This window comes from Ptiloglossa arizonensis, chromosome 3, assembly GCF_051014685.1.
Source record: "Ptiloglossa arizonensis isolate GNS036 chromosome 3, iyPtiAriz1_principal, whole genome shotgun sequence".
Classification (NCBI taxonomy): Eukaryota; Metazoa; Arthropoda; class Insecta; order Hymenoptera; family Colletidae; genus Ptiloglossa; species Ptiloglossa arizonensis.
Window position 1 is genome coordinate 5,909,520 of NC_135050.1, and position 18,666 is coordinate 5,928,185.

The following is an 18,666-nucleotide window of genomic DNA, read 5'->3' on the forward strand; positions in this document are numbered from 1 at the left end:
ATTAGTAACATGATATGTAGAGAAGATGACTTTGAATGAAAAGTTAATATTTTTTCACATCTTTTTATGTAAAAATTCTCTTTAAATGAAATCAAATTTATAATTATTTTAGAGATTTAAGGGATACTATATTCTGCTTAGGATAAATTTATATGGTAAATTTTACCAATGAAAAAATTCTCTCAAACTGTATAGCCAACTACACACATGATATAATATTATAGACGAAGTACTTAATAACACTATATGTTGCATAAAAAAATAATTTACACAAAAGATTCATACTTCTGAGGAGACATACATTATACTAATTACTTTTTCTAGATTCGGGATTACATCGAACGTTGAAAAAGAAATATATTCTATCGTTTGATCATACGCAACCTTTTATGCTAGAATTTGAAAGAAGTATAAAGATTAAATTCCTGTCCCAATCCTCATAATTCACGAATACAAAATCATTCTTCGTTCATTACTTATTCGATCTAACCTTGATGCTTAGAATGATATTTAGAATCATGAATACAGCAATCAATTTGTTCGTTGAAGATAAAGCACGTTGAATAGCTCCAAATGTAAATGCAGCACACATTGTAACAATTGATTTACCCATATTTTCCACTATCGTTAACGGCTCAGAATAAATTGTCTTTTTATGTCCGGTAACACACCATTTCCGAACGAATCTATGGCCTTTGAAACTATAAAATTCATTACCAGCATTAATTCTGCTAATTCACCCAGACGTGAAAAGAAAATTACAAATATCGACATAAACCTGATTCAGTCTAGAGCGAGACATTTATTGTTTATGTAAGTAAAAGTTCAATCGATCAATCCAGTACTTATATGACAGAGCAGTACCTACAATTTGAAGAATAAAGTTTTGAGAAAAAGGCATTTAAAGTTCCTCCTACGGTTATGATGTATGTATCGACCCAAGTGTAGCAATTACCCTTAATCTACTGTACCCAATCTATGGGAAAATGTTTTATTCAAATGAATGTCCTTTTCATATTTTTTGCAAACAAGAAACGTACTGATAGCTGAGAAAAGAGAAACAAAGGTGGTAATAAACCTCTGTAAACTCTACAGCTACTAAACATTCAAACCTTAATACCTCGATCAATTTTATGAGTTCCACCTTAGTAACGAAGAGTTGCCTTAATTGCACTGTCACTTAGGTGAGCCAGTACTATAATTTGAGATTTAGGAAAAATTTGCCTCGTTTGTTAAAATATGTCATTGTTTTAAAATTCTAGTCTATATGTAAGATTGAGCTACTGTGATTAATTATTTTGTAAAACTTCCCAGTTTGATCCTCAACCTGTTACGTAATTTGGACCGGTTCATTGTAAACAATGATAAGACAGCTAAAAATAATATACAAGTTCGTTATAAATTTTATTTGTATACGTTGATAAATAAACATATTTTAAATGCTGAATTTGTTAGCGCTGTGTTTAAAAATACGGAACGATATTATTTGAAATACCTGATTCAAACTGAAAATACAGGGATATTAAAAAGAAGTTAAATGCTATATGTTGTATTTAATATTGTTTGATTTATTTTTTATGTATATATTTTACAATTCATAGCCGCGTGTCAGATACAATCGAAATGTGTAATGGAACAAAAAACGAAAATATCCGTAATTATAACTTTTCGGTTAAAGAGAGTTTTATTCCTAAAAATAAAATTCGTCGAATGTTTAGTGCAGCAATACTCGACGTTGAGTTCAACGTCGTTAAACTTTTTAATTTTCTTCGAAACTTAAAGCTAGTAATACGAGTAGTTTTTCTTTCGTTTGGAATAGTCGATGAAATGACTACATAAATGGATTCTATAGTACTACGGTCGTGTCGCTTTTTGTTTCTCTTACCTAATTCTCTTTCTCTATCTACCAAAAAGTTTCCACCAACTGAGAAAACACTTCTTTGCTTTATCGTGTGTCATTATACCTACAGATTTCACACACAGATACGATTCTTCCGCGTCTTCATATCGTTAATCGGAAAACTATTTTTTCTTATTCCGTTATTTTTTGTCCTTTTATCGTTCAATTAATGCCATCTTCCGCTACAATTTGTTCCTAATACTCAGGAAAATACAAAATTAGACTAGGTTATCATCCAAATATTTTAACAAATGACTTTAACAAAGACAACCATACCGTGGAGATTGCATAAAACGCATCCAACTGATGTTACCGAAAGAGTAACTAAGTTAACTGATAACTTCAATGATAAATTAAATAAAACATTGAAATTAAAATACAATTCAATTTAAAACACATTAGATAATATGAATGAGGAAGTTCATGTTATAGAATTAACAACTTTTAACTCGTATATCTTTGAGAGAAAAAAATTAATTTTAATAAAAAGTCATACTCGCACCATTCATAAATGAAATATATTAAAGAGACTTTTGGAATAAAAAGATTGTTTTTGTTTTTGCCCACAATTTCGGCTAAATTTGCCGCTATGCGACGCTCGATAAAATAACGACAATTAGGCGAACTTGATACATAAATGGAAAACAGAGAGGCGGGGACTTTTTTAAAATAGTATATTTTATCGAGTCGTATTCCAAACGAGGTAAAATATTTTGTACAAATTTTTGTTCAAAACGGAACACCATCGTTCAAGAATATACTTGTTTTAATGTTACCACATTTATGACAATGTTGCTGATTATAAGCTCATCATCTCATAATAGTTCCATAATTTTGCGTAATATACGGATCTTGTTTCGACATCCAGTGGTGAAATAATGAGCACATAGCGTGATCAAATTCTGTAATGGTTCTACAACTCCTTTTCTTCTGTTGCAAGTAGCATGAGGTATAAAGTTTTCTTCTTGTGAGTATCGTGTATTCGATAACAAAGGCACTAATCTATAGGACCTAACTAGAAAACTACGATAATTAACAATTACAATGAATTTAGACAAACATTACTTTTTTATAATAACAGCAGTCAATGTAATAAAATAGAAAATGAAACAACTCGATCAAATTATAGTTGCCAGATTAGTCTTACCTTTTTGAATATTTGTATTTTAATTATGGGAGAACAATTCTGTATAGTTAAAATTTAAGTTACTTCTGTTAGTTTATAAATTGAAAGCAACATTTTCGTATTCTTTGATATGGAGAATTTTTTAAATTAAGCTTTTTTAAAACTTTTGTAATAAAAATGGTTGTCTCGTTGCAATTAATGACATGGTTGTACTTTTTACATTGGTTTTTAATGACAGGGTTTTGTAACTTACTTGAACTAATTTTGTGTTCATTTATTCTGGTTGTAAATCTCCATTTAGGTTAATTCACATAGACGAAATTGTAATTAAAACATTTGATTCTGTAAACAACGTTAGTGGTTTTTAGAATTTCTACCCTGTACTCCCTCAATAACAACGTTTACAGAGAAAATATTTTTGTTACAAAAGGAATCTATGTATTTCCTTATCAGTGCATCAAACGTATTAAGCGAATCAGGCATATCAAACGTAACGAGCCTAACGAGTGTAAACTTTGAACGATTAGCACAGACTACCCGGGCTGAACTAGGAGCCCGTTATAATTTTCATAATCCACTCAAGGTGTGAGAAAGTGTGTGAGTAGGGTGTGTTGAAGGTGGTTAGAGGGAAGGTGGTGTGACGGTTACAGAAACACACAAGCACGTGTGAAGGAATGAAAGCAACGTACGACTCGTGCAGTTACTGGGAAAATGTACGATTGTTTCTATTCGTAGCCATCGTTAAATTACCGTGTCAATAACGGGTCAAAATTTACAGTGCTTGTGAGAGATTCTCGATGTTGATAAATTTGCGTTTGGAAATTTTTCATATAATTTTAAATCACGTTTAACATTCAAAAATCATACACAGAGAGCAAACGATTTTCATATTAAATTTCTGAACTATTTCTTCAAATAGTTAAAAATTTAAAATTATATTTTTCTCCAAATTGAGTAAATAATGATAGTTCTTATCATTCCCAATGCATGTGTAATATCTGATGTGTTTTCGAAATTCTAAAGTTATTTTTGTCTTGTGGATTCAATTACATTTTCAAGATGTGTGGAAACTAATGATTCCGGTATTCGAATTTTATAACATTAATTTAGAGACTTTTTATACTGTTTTATAAAATGTTAATAGAATAAACGTATGTACATTCATTCGATGCAGAAACGAACTTATAACGAGACAATGGGAGAGGGGAGTGCTGCGCTTTAAACTATACAACGTAAGTGACACAACTCTGAGATAAATCAGTGCGGAAGAATGGGTCTTTGGTGACTCAGCATTGTCACCTAAGAGTATGAATAAAAATCGTACAATTTCTTAACATAGTGATGAACAATAGTTCACATTCTTTCTAATAAATTTATAATTGCCAGCATTACATTCCCGATTTATTGACAAATTAACTGATAAATGTCTTTTAATGTAACTTCTATGTATTGAAATATTAACAAATTACGATAATAATTATTATCAAGTTTATACATCATGAAAACCTTATTTACTTACATACGTGTATGTGCGCGAAATATTACACATACATTTTAGCTAAATTAATCGGCAACAAATATATAGAGGAATAAAAAGTAACGAGACAGAGCAATTTGTCGACCCAATGGAGAGAGACCAGATTCCGTGATGGATATGTATTCATGCGAGCGACCTTAATGCCTGCTTTTATAGTTGATCGAGCGTAAGGTAGACCATACAGTTTGAACGGATAAAAATTGAATGACGTGCAAAAGTACATTCCGAAATATTCACTGTTCGTTTCGTGTTAAAAATGACTTGAGTGTTTTATTAGATAGAGTATTCTCTAGGAAGGAGACATCATACTTATGGAACCGCAGAATTCATTCAAATTTTTTTCCGGTGATTCTAAAAATAAAAATAAGTGGACACTTAGTTTTGGGAATTTTTTGATATATTTAATTTTATCAAAGAATTGCAATGGCTGTTCGGTGAAGATGAATAGATAGAAGATTCATATCCTTAGGATATTTGAAGTTTTAAATTTCGTAACGAACAAATTTTTTAACGATCAATTCTTTTCTTTTTTTCTTATAAAAATACATTCCATAGTTCATTATCAATTATTGGCACCGATTTTTAAGGATATGATACGTGATCCGTGGTACGCTATAAAATTAATATGTGAGAAGTCATTTTTGTCTAATGTTAATCAAGTTTGTGTTCCAAAAATAATATAAAAAGTTAAATGTCTATGTAATGCATTAGCTTTTATAAAGTGTGCAGATTGCGAAAATGTTTATGCTCTACATGTTTTTACGATGCATACTATCTAAGGCATTGCTAGACAACTTAAAATACAAAAAATTAGAAGTAAATAAAGAAACAAATAAATATAGGAAAAAACATGTATCAAAATAAAGGAAACGGAAAGAAAAGATAGGAGAAATGTTATCGTTGAGGGATTCAAACTCGAGATATCCTCAGGACATGAATCTACTACCTATTTACCTTCACTGAATAGTCATTCTAGTTCTTCGATGAAATCAAATGTATCAAGAAATTCCAAAAATTAAATGTCTTTTATCTTTGTAAAGAATAAGCAATGATAAACAATGTTGGATATGTGTCCGCTTACTTTTACCTCCAGAATTACTTGAACAAATTTGAATGAAATCCGCAATCCTATAGGTGCGACCTCTCTTTGTTAAATCGCTTCGTTAGTTTGTTTCCTTAAGAAGGGAGCACAAACCAGCAGAATATAGACGAAGAAGCTCGATAAGACACCGAAAGAAAGGAAGTAAAAAAGCACAGTCTTCAACAGCAAGAAAGTGTCCTTAACTGAACAATCTACTTGACTGCGACTTTAGCAGGTCCAAGACAAAATCGTATTCCTTCCGTTTTTCTTACCTATTTCTCTTTCACTTTCTCAACTTCCAGTGTCATAAAACAAAAACTACGCATCTAATATTTTTTCTATGCTTTAGACATTTATTCCAGTTAGAATACAAAAAATGTTCACTTCATGTGTACTAAATGTAATATTTGTGTAATGTATAAATGTATATTTAATATGTAAATTCAGTAGCATTTCTTAAATTATATTAAAAAATAGATTTTTACAGCTTACAAGTTTTTCAATCAATTGTGTTTTACTTTTATTACACTTCTGGTAACTAATAATCTAAATGTCATGTAATTACACGTAATCGTACAAATCGTACATTCAAGTATTAATTAAATTACCGCTATTAAATGTAGATGTATTTGTAATATTAATTCTCCATTTAATTATCGGATACGATATTAATACTTCTAATTATTATTGTTATATTGAACCTGTTGAATGGAAGCTGTTCTTGATTGATTTGATTTTTTTTTTTAGGAGGGAAATATGAACAGTCACAATCGGAGAGTCCGTACAAAGTACATATGAAACTTACAATATTTTCGGTGGAAATGTCCGATTACGGAATCTACAAATGCATATCAAATAATTCTCTCGGAGACACGGATGGCAGCATTAAACTGTATCGTAAGTATGCTTTTCTCCATAATTAATTATAAAAAGTATAAAATAACATACACGTCTTATTACTTATGTACATTGATTAGTGGAATTCAAATATAGTTATAGCAAAATTAAGCAGTGTATGCATTTAGAACCATTTTCATATCAATATTGTGATAAAATTGTAAACAATATTTGTAAGATCAGAAAGCTTTCTAGAGCATATCGATTACTGACAGTTTTCTCAAGTCATTTGATCTAGGAAGGTAGGACCTCAAATTAAACTATACACGAAGTAAATACTTAATCACTATAATTTTGTACGTTTTTACGATATCTAAGCAAGACTCTTGAGTCTACAGTAATCGAAAAAAAATCCATCTAAAATTGCAAATCGATAAACCCAAACCTCTTTTTCCTTACAAAATATCTTACATGACTACATCCAGTAGAAATAATCGATCTAAATTTTTTAATAAACTAAATTCCGCATAACACGTTGAAACATTACTACTTTCGAAGATTCGAAGTATGAATAAAACAATATTATTGAAAGAATAAAGCGATATTATCGTATCAAAATTGTAAATAGCTACTATTTGTTTTAAAAAAGTGGAAAGACATTATTCTTCCCCGAAAAATGTTAATAGGATTACTAGATAGAAAGAAAACTACGTGACAATATCGAAATAAAGGTACAAGTTAGGAGGTTCAAAATGATCATTGAAATCGATACCATTCTTTCGATAAAAGGACCAAGAATTGTACGAAGTGTACGGCATGTTTTTAATAAAAGAATTGATGCAGAGCCACCTGGTGCCTGCAACAACGCTACAGGTACAACATATACGTTTCAGAATTGAGATTAAACGAAAAATATTTTTCTCTTCTGTTCTTTTCATGCTTAAGATACAACTTTAATTAAATAGTCGTCTGTTGTCGAATTTTGCGACAAAATGGAATTAATTAACACAGTTGTCTTTACGAACTTTTTACAAAGATATATTAAAAGGAGTTGTTACAATATCAACGTTTATTACAATTCCAAAAAAAAAGACATTACCGAGTGAGCAGATCATTTTTTCATAAGATATAGATTAAAAATTCTCCAGTGTAAAAACATATGAAACTAGATAGTTCAAGTTTATGCTTTTGCTAAAAGTAACTATAATGCTTGTTTTATAATTATCATAATTTTGTCTTCTTATTAACTGTATAAACAAATTCTGATTAGTTGAAAGTGATAATGGTTCTTATTTTTTATTCCATAGTCTAAATACTTGTAACTAAATTTATGGCAGATATAGATTTTGGTGGACTGTATCAAAATTCGAAGAATACCCTATTTATAGGTTTTATTAAAGTATAAAAGTGGGATGTAACTATTGTTAACATGATGTAAAAACAACTGCTTTAAATTTAAAGTGTAATTATCGGTGTTTTGAACAAAATATAAAACCTTAAATGCTTTTAGTAGCTATGAATTTCTTCTACTGTCTTTAATGGTTGAAGTAAATGTATTTTCTAAGGCTAACAAGTTGCAAAATCTTAGAAATATAAAGATGGTAAATTCCTGGAATTCATCATACGTGTTGCCTGCTTACCATTCATGAATAGCAGTTTGAAATATTGTTTGTTGAACTGCAAACTACGTATCGAGTTTATTTTCTTAGGAAAATTGTTAATGTTTGAAAAGACAATTAACTTTATGCACAAAATAATGAAAGGTAAAATAGAAACATAATCCTAATTGCCTTTAAATATTTTAAAAGTGAAATAAGAAAAGATTAGAAGTGAAAGATTCTAACATTGATTTAACTTGAAATTTTAAACTGTCAAATGATAAGTTCAGAGAACCATTTTCTATTTATTGCAAAATTTTAAATAGTTTTTCGTATATTAACAAAGTGTTTTCTTGTTTTCGAAAGTGTATCAAAAGTATTTTGCAAAATTACGGACACCAAGATTATCCTTTTCTTAGTCTTATTGTTAGTACGTCTCCGTAAAACGGTATTTTACACTTTTACCAACAAATATGACCTCGTACGAACTTTTCTCGATAATGTACAAATGACTACTCGCATAAAATTAAGTCAGTACATGTGACGTACAATGGAAAGTTTATTAACAGACTCGATAGCCTTAAGGATGTTTGCCAATTATTCCAAGGTAAATATTAAAAGGCAGTTTATTGTTCGGATAAAGTGGACCTTTCTATTTTCTTGAAAATCGTATTTCCTGGAGACTAGCCATGAATCGCCGATAACCGTGACTGTTCATCTGTTCATCAATAAAAAGATGCCACTGGCTATCTATCCGAGTATAATTGTTAGTTTCGTGTTAACTTGCTTGTAGATAAAACTCTTTGGCTTTGTGCTTTAATCAGTTTCCAATTCGATGGATTATTGGAAAACCACTTAAACAGTCGTTCATCTACGGGCGCGATTTAACGCACATTTGCATTTTAAACCTTTTACTAAATAATATGTCAAAAGTAACTAGAACGCAAGAGGATTTCGCGAATTAAATAAGAACAACTTCAATGGTCGTGAGAATTTAATCTGGAAGCTAAAGATTTTGTGTCGTTATTACTGACGAGGGAAATTTGACTCCCTCAAAGAGATCATGAATATTATAATATATATATAGTATATTCATCATGAATATTTGTGAAACCATAAAAGATATTGGAAACAGTTTAATTCAAAACAATTTCGATATTTTGTACAGTTTCGAAGATGATCACGATAATGTGAAAATTCACAACTTCTTTGAGGAAGTGTTTTCATTCTTGGGATAGTTTTACTATTAAAACAAAAACTAGTTATGTTATTAGCATCACTTGAATTACATTTCTGGAAAGTTTCAAATTTGTTTGAATTTTCAAGTTCGCGTACTCCTCTTGTAGGTAATTCTTGCATGAGGTAAAATGTAAACACGATATAAATTGGAATATGCAAGATAGAAGTATACAAAAACAAGTTTCTATCGCGTGGGGGTCCATTTTGCACAAATTTAAGTTAGAAAATTCATCAAATGTATATGTCTGTATAGTTGATCTTTAAAAAATATTTCTCCAGTAATTATATCCTTTATATGAATACGATTTACAAAGTAAGCAAGCTTTCACCTAAAATTACATGTTTTGCAGATATTCCAACCCCAACAACGGAATCGAGAACCTCAACCACTACTCCAATTCCTACAATTCAAGAAGGTAAATTTATGCACAAAAACATTTTAATAAGTTGCTTTTGTAACTACCAATGCGACAGAAAAGTAACGAGACCGATAAAAATTAAAATATTGATACATTGAACGACACTTTTTTTATTTACTTTCTTCCAAATAAATGCCAATGCTATTTGTTAGATTTTTAACAACGTTCGGGTGATTCTTCAACAAACTAAAATTTCGTCTGTTTTAATAGTCTTTGATAGAACTAACGAGAACAAATATTCCTTAAATCATTTTTGTTAAGAGTAACGATTATCGAAGCAAAAGAATTCACAACTATATTTCAATTTGAATAATACATACTATGAAGAAAATATCATAAAATTAATAAGACCGTTGTTTGAAGACGTGGAAGCATAACATAAATTTATTAACATAAATGACACGTTCACAATTCACCGACTAATATGTAAGTTAGAGCACGAACCAATATCACCCGTCAGTTTAAACTCCAAGCTTTTTTAAAAATACAAAATGTAGATATATCATAGAAATAATGTGTGTCATTTAGAAAAGGAAACTAGAATATTTTTGCAAATTTGAGTGGTACTCAAGTATATAAGCGCAGACTGTGAACGTGTTAAACCACGATCTATTATATTACAACGAATTATAATATAACACACAATTAGTATAATACATTGTTGATATCTGTATTTAATTTTTAGTTGAAAATATTCAAAACTCGCGACAAAGACCGTTACCTAGTGCAGAACCGAGTCCCAATCGGTTGAAGGATTCGTCGTTACCCAATGTTGTTAGAAACGATGGTACGTAACTTTTTTTATCATTAAATATTGTCTTAAATGTTATTGTTGCAAAATATTAACAATGTTTCTAATTTAATAAGTTACAACTAATATGCAATATATAACATAATAACACTCTTTAAACAGGAGAACTGAAATTAGATAATTAGATTCGTTGCAATTAATAAGTACTCTTATAAAGAAAAATATCACCTCATTTGACATTAGTAAATGCGAAGAAGTGTTGTGTATCTAGATGTTATAAGAGACCAAAGAAACTTCTAATATCTTTACATTTGTGTTTAACATTTTCTTTACTGTAAATGATAATATACTTTTAATTTCTTCACTGTAGATGATTAATATACATTCTATTAATTGTACATCAGTAGACGTAATATGTATTGTTTTTTTCTTGTAGAACGGTTGCAATGTGCTTGAATGTTTGCAACTTGGTGCTATTATAAATTATAAAAGAATTTGTTTATCGTCGAACGTGGATTATCCGAATTAATTGGAAAACATATCGAACAACTATTTGGATAATAGGTTTGGAAGAATCAAATTTGCAAATGTCATAAAATGACCGGTAATATAACAATTTTCAAACATGAATACTATCACATAAAAGGGTACATGCCTGGTAAAAGAGCTGTATTACAAAAATAATAATTATTCGTATTTAGATAACGCCAAATTTCGAACACTCCTTAAACTGAACATCTGTAGAGCGCTTATTTCTTTTTGTTTATTTGCTCATTGTAATACAATATCTAATGCACCTTAAGCTTCACAATGTATTTGTATAGTACATATTACCATGGTTTCGTATATATCATTTTTGCTAAGAATGGTTAAAATAATATCATCATTATTTATAATGATATATTCTAGATTACTTTTATCTACGTCTATTTCTAAATCTACATTACACTGCAGTTTTTAAACCCAAAATGCAAACATTGTTATATATTTACATACATTATTCAAATACGTTGTTTATTCCACGTCGGCTAATCCGTCGTTAAAATAATCGAAATTGGAATAATTAATACATTGGATAATCGATATTTAGATAATCGATGTTCTACTGTATAATACACATTACTCTTTCCGAAATATTATGTTTATAAAAATATTTAAAAGTAAATTACATTACTGAATAATAACAATTGTAGATATTTTATTAAATCTTTAAACTAATATACGTCTATACGATTTGTACAGTTACAATATAAAATTTCATGATTTCTAAATTTTAATTGGTGATGCTACGTTATCTGAGCAAATCCACAATAGCCGTTGAAGTAAACAATAAACGTTTTATTGCAATTATCATTCGTACAACAAGTTTTAAATTCTCTGTTCCGGTAAACGAGCTAGGTTTCTGCCTTGTGTTTCATTTCCACGTTAAATGTTTCCAGATATAATTTTCAACAATTCCGGTTTTTGTTTCATCGCTGCAATTGTGTATTCTAGGAACAGTTGCAGTGTTGTCGAAACAAGTTTGAATATTCAAACGCGCGTACGCGGGCTTACATGTCATGGATCCTTCCAAACAAAAATTGAATTAAACTTGCAGTGTTACGATGGTGCAGTGACAATCCCGTTTCACCAAACGCTTTTTTCAGATTGCGTGTCAGCCATTGTAATTTTTTACATTCGTATTGTTTAATCACTTCGAGCATACCAAATTGTTGGTAAATTCGAAATAAATCGGGCAACAAAATCTATTACCGCTTTCTATTCGAACTGTTCTACTTATCGGATTTAATTATAGAATTTCATCAAAAACTTTACAGAGAATGAAAAGTGGAAACGGAGGGGCGTATTTTAACATAAATACGTTATCCCGCTCAGAAATTCTGAAGATCTTCCTTTTAAATCATCGCCCTGCCGTAATGCGAGAACTTACGCACAGCAGGGTGAGAAACTTTTTGAAGGGAAAGTTTAAGAGAAGGCGTGAAATTTACCCGCGAACTTTCAGCAACGTAGCACTACGACATAGATCTTCTTTGAGTTGACAAATGCTATGTTCTTAACGGGACTTTGATGAAATCCCATACGGTTTATGAACTTCTTCAACGTTTCGACTATGGAAAATAATTTAATCCTTCGTTTGCTAAGTTGTCTTTTTTTTGGACATTGTACATTCCTTTCAGTTGTCAATCATTGTTTGGAGTAAATTTGTAAAATCCAGGGTGACAGCTAATATTAGATGTGTATATTACACACTTGATTAATTTTTGTAGTAACGTATTATTATTACAGTCAATACCTAACATCGGATGTTTCATTTATTTAGTCCTGCCATAATTTCTGTTACAGATTTTTGCCCATTATTCTATTTAAAATATTGGGTTATTAGGCTATTCTAAAAAAATAAAAATCTTTATTCTCGTGTAACTTATTTTAGAAATAATAGATAACATTGGATTGGAAATAAATTGTTTGTTTAATCGACGTTTCGACCACTAGGATGTGCGACTCTCTTCAAGAATTTCACACTTAAATAATGTAAAATAATACAGAATGAAATTGAAAAGTTTTTGTCAACTTTGTCAAGCAATTCGCGTTGGTATCTATGTTTTTTTTCCAATAGACGTAATAACAGAATTGTGTATATACATAAGCTTTAACCTGGATTTGTAATACTATTATCTATAACCAAGAAAGAATTCCAATGTTTCCAGATCCTAATTAAAGGTTGGAGTGTTCTTCAGTAAACAAACAACATAAACGAACATGACGCAGTAATTGTACACAGAAGTTCTTCGTCTCAAAAATAATGAAAACGTCACGTTCTTTGTAAATTATCAGTGACAACTTTGATTAATTTTAGCAGAAAGAAAGCCATTTATAGCTGAGCTCATTTTCTTCATGTTCAGTATTACCTGCGAGAAAGAAGTGTGTAGAAGTAAAATTTTCTAGTTACTAAAATTGAAAATACAAGTTCAGCTTATAATATATTAAAATAGATGTTTTGAAAACACCATTTCTTTTTTATCAAATTTTTTTGTTATGAAAGTATAAAATTTAATTTGATGTAAAATAAAATACTGTAGCAAAAACATAGCCCCCTCATTCGCATATGTTAAGTCTATATGTATTGCGTGGTTTACATAAGGTGTTAAAAGCGATTTCTTTAAAAATTATTAGTTATGTTGTAATACTCGTTTAAAAACAAATAATGAAATTTGAAAAAGTCATATTGCAAAAAATATTTTCTTTCTAAGATAATTTCTTTTTGGTGTTTACAAGGTTATCGATGTTTTTAGATATGATTCTAATTAGAATACGTGTCTTATAGTTCTTCTATGAAATATATTAATCTTTTTCATATTTCTGATAACAAAAATTAAATTATTTTCCTTCTATCGCTAGTATTATTTTCGGTGTTATACATTGTAATAAATAATGAGGTAATTATTTGATGACCTTGACCTTGACATATGTTATTAAGAACACTTTCTTGAGTAATCTCCTACAGATTCTAGCTTTCTCTCACTATTCAATAAAAAACTGTTAGCAAAAAGTATTTAAAAAATATTCTGTTTACTTTTAGTAATCTTTCTATTTATTCAATGAATATAATAGGGAGGGATTTAGAACCAGATCACAACCGGCCGCGGCCATGCACCTAAGTTAAAATTCAAGATGTAGAAAGAAAATTAATGAAAGAAAAATAATACGTTTCTACGAAATATTTCTGTTTACGATATGTAACAATATAGGAGACATAGACAACACACGAATGATCACGTAATAAAAATAATAAACTATTTTATATAATCAATCGTGCGTCAAGAGAAAGGGAAGGCATGCCAGAAACAATCAAATTAATCTGAAAATTGCTTCGGTGTAATATTTTTTCAGACTACAAAAAAATACTAATTCCTTAGATAGTGGCACAGAAATAATTTATATACTAATAACCTAGTTATACTTAAATTAAACCAACAATGATTGAAGAAAATAATTTATATACTGTTAACATAGTTATACTTAAATTAAACAAACAATGACCGAAGAAAATAATTTATATTCTGGTAACGTAGTTATACTTAAATTAAATAAACAATGAGTGTACCTAGGCTGATATTAGACAAAATGACACTTTAGATAAATTATTTCGTGCAAATGATCAAATTTTTTCTCGGTGTGAAACAATTATTCACATCTGGAATTATCGTATCTAATACATAAATTACATGTTCTTAGATGTACGACTTCATGACAGAGCAAGCAGCGACGGCTACAACGACGCTGGGAACGATGTAGCAATAAAGGGACGAAAAAGTATCGACAACGAAGTCCGACCACGAAGAATCGACAACACGGCGCAATCCATGTCATCCAGGGGTACTAGCTCGAATTTTCTGGTGCAATCCAGAGCAGCTTTTTACATAATCCTGCTATTTACCCTGTCGTAGTCACGTCAGTCTCTCCTAACGAAAAGAATGATTATTCGAGAAAAATCCTTCGGGTATCAAGATTCGTCCTGTTCATCATCATTTATCTCATCCACGAAAGGGATCAATTAGTAGGTGTGCATCGACAGCGCAAATTTATTGACACCATTATCGTTGTGACTGTTGTGCCTGAAATCACCAAAGCTGAATTTCTTTTAACGAACTTTCTATTTCAGTTGGCGAATTAAATGGTTTGCCAAACTTTATTGGCAGAATCAAACGTTTCGGCGTTTATTCAAGGATGTAATTATACCTTTTAATTAGAGAAAAATGTCACACGTGTATTTACTCGATCGTGCTTCCTTTTAAATTATTAACTTTTTTTTTGTAATCAAGTAACACTCGATTCAATTTGAACTGAAGTTTATATTGTTATGTAATGTTATTTGTATTTTAAGAATTTGGTCTATTTTCGAAGTGTAATTATATATGCCAATGAAAATAACTTTTCTTTAAAGTGTATAATATAACTGGTAAAGATAAAAGACAGTCACTTTCAGTGCATATTTCATATTAAAGGAGATGACAATTCATTCTTCAAGTGTGATGAACAAAAATTTAAACAAAAGAATATAATTTTACATTTATATACTTATCCTTAATTATTACAGTTTGATGGGCGACCGATATTCTCGACATAAATTTATCAATTGTTCATATTATTTATGAACTATATTTAAATATTATAATTAATAATTAATTGTTTCAAAGTGGTTATTTATAAACGTTTTTATAAATTGTTTAAGTCACTAATGCGTGTAATCCCATGTTTTGGAGTGTGTTTCTTTTCGCTTCTTTAGAGATCACATTTCGACGTTTTTGTAATTTATTGGAAAGCATACTATACAAATTGGTCAATCTAAAGCGTTACAAGCTTTTTTAGAAATTACTATCAAAGGTAAAGGAAAAACTTTTCTTTTACATATTTTAGAGCTCTGTGAGGATCTCTGCGTAATATATAGTATAAAATACCACTATCGGGGAAGTCCTACAAAGGATGGTTTATTTTATGACAGTTTTATTATTTTCTTCGAGAACGAGCCCTAATTATTCTATTTAGCTTTGCATTTAATTTAATATATATAAACATTTGTTGTTGTATTGTACGCTGTTAAGCAAATTTCAAAATAGGATAATGCAAATCAACACAAACATGTTATAAGTTAGAAATCATTTTAACAAATGTACACAACATAAACTCTAAAGTATAAGAAGATGAATTTTAACGACAATTTTGTAATAGTTTCTGAAACACTTTGTATGGATTACCCTGTATAAATTGTGAGAAGTGTTTTATAGTATGAAAAATTATGTATCATAGACAAATTTAACATGTTAGATAATTCTTATTCGGGGTTAAACGCGTTAAGGAAACGGATATTTCACAAAACATCGCCGGAAATAATATATTTTCTGGCCATAGAATATAAAATTCATAAGTATGACTTCTCAATGGCCAAACAACCATTACTAAACAGAGATACATATTTTTGTATTTCCTCGTGTCAGATATTTTATTATTTTAAAACGTGTATCTTTAAATCGTAATAACAATGTATTTTCAACGATAGAATGCTATATGTTGCATACACTCGATGGAATAAACACATAGTTCTACGCCTATTATTAATGGATGTTTCGTTCGAATTTAGTATAAACAAAATTTATGCTAAATTAAGCTGTAGAAAGTACTACATTTGGAATCGTTTATAAAGTCCTCTAGTACGATACATAAGTTTATGAAAACTTGAGGATATAAATTAAGCACATAGCAGAATCAATTTGTGTATACTCATATACCATAATTAAGTGGCGAAATAATTTATCGAAATAATTTATTTGAAAATTTTATTTCTCTTATGAAAACGCTCAATTATTAAAACTGCAATTAATTTTACAGTCATTTGCATTCAATAATTAATTAGTATTACAAAGTGTACATAGACGTTGAATTTGCACGTAGCATTCAATAATTTATTTCACAAACTTAACTTATTATAGAAATATTTATTGAGTGTTTATTATTTATGTGAAATATTAATATTCAAGATCATTTTCAGTAAAATGTCATTGATGTAACTAATTTTGATCACTCTTGATCAGTATTCGGTAATATTTCTTTCCAATCTGCCTTTCATTTTGTTTATTCAATTGCAACTGTGATAGTGACAATTATAAGATTATACAGGAGATATTTAAATTATTTGCAATGTAAACTTCGTACTTTCTGTTCCAACAATTTTCAGTTCTATGTGTATTTGAATTGAAACTCATAATGCAACATTATGTAAATTTTTAACCAGTAAACATTTAGTTAAAGTTCGTATTTTTTATAAAAAATGACATTCCAAGTTTTGTCTTCCTAGTGTTTACTAATATCACGGTACATAACAACAAAATACGAAAGAGAAACTACAAACTAAAATCAATTTCTTAGTAAATTATATTAACAATTTCCTTGTACCTTGTTGATTATGTATATTCATTCCTTAACACAAGAAAATTTAATGCTATTGAGAGTAAGATCTCAATACATTACTTTGTTATAGCATCGACATTAAAGATACTCAAGGGAATGAATTAACAAAGAAGAAATATAATTAACACCGCTTTAGACGAAGACAGCTTCAAACATTTCTCACCTAATTATTTCATGTTACAATATCATTCAGTATTGAAGTTTAACGGTTGTTCCTTTTATCCGTTTTGCCCGATATTATCGATTTTTCTCTTTTCTTTCTTTGTTCGTCAGGTGAAAAGCTCTGAAATCATACGCGTCGTTATCCAAATGAGATCCTTTCATTTCCGTCGGTTCTACAAGCGGAAATGATAGAACTCTTTACCGGTACACTTTCGTTCGATTGTTTTATGGAACGTTTCTTATCAAAGTTGAAGATCGCCCGTCATTTTATGTTTTATCTTTTCATATTCCTACTTCTCCAGTAATATCGTTTATCTAACAAAAAAAAGTGAATCGAAAACGACTTAGATTATACAAATTCGTTTTTAGCTAATAGGTACCCTTAACTCTCCCACGTTAATTAATAAATATCATTTTGTACCTCTAGTAAACGTGTATATATGCTGACTCGTATACTTGATACACTTACTGGTTATGCGAACAGTTTGACGAGTTAATGCATATTCGGCCTAATCGATGTGTAATTGAACTATTGTAGCGCCATATGCGAGTGCTATATGTGTATGTATCACACGAAACATATTATTTAGACTAATGAAAAGGAATAATGTAAACCGATGACGCATTCTTTACATATTGTTATCTGTAGAAACGCGGTAAAGCGTTTTTATTGACAAGATTTTGTATAATTAAGATGTACATGTGTATGTATACAGATGTGTATGCGTTATGTTAGTAAATATATGTTTACATAACTTATGTTGAATGTTCGAATGATTTAAATGCGTCGAGTAGTGAAATCTGTGAAAGCATAAGAGTAGGAAATAATGTATAAAATCGAAGAAACAACGTTACGTGTAAATTTTCTTCCAAAGTAAAGATTTGCATATATCTGTAAATATGACAACAATATGATAACACGAAGGTATTGAAATATCTATCTATTATTTAAATTAATAAGAATAAACTTGTACATATATATTATGCTGACTTACGTTCGTGCATAGAATAAACAATGGTTATATTTGTATTCTTTTTTACACACATTGG

General features: G+C 29.7%; 1 protein-coding gene across 1 annotated transcript in view; it reads left to right on the top strand.

Moving 5' to 3' along the window:
* The window catches only part of LOC143144270 (neurotrimin), a 291,951-nt gene extending 276,498 nt beyond the window's left edge, over positions 1–15,453 (top strand). The window contains exons 7-10 of the mRNA XM_076306522.1: positions 6,392–6,541; positions 9,669–9,734; positions 10,423–10,524; positions 14,725–15,453. Coding sequence (XP_076162637.1) covers positions 6,392–6,541; positions 9,669–9,734; positions 10,423–10,524; positions 14,725–14,936 — 530 coding nt within the window. The 3' untranslated portion in view covers positions 14,937–15,453. The remainder of the gene's footprint in view (positions 1–6,391; positions 6,542–9,668; positions 9,735–10,422; positions 10,525–14,724) is intronic.
* Positions 15,454–18,666: the final 3,213 nt, after the last annotated feature.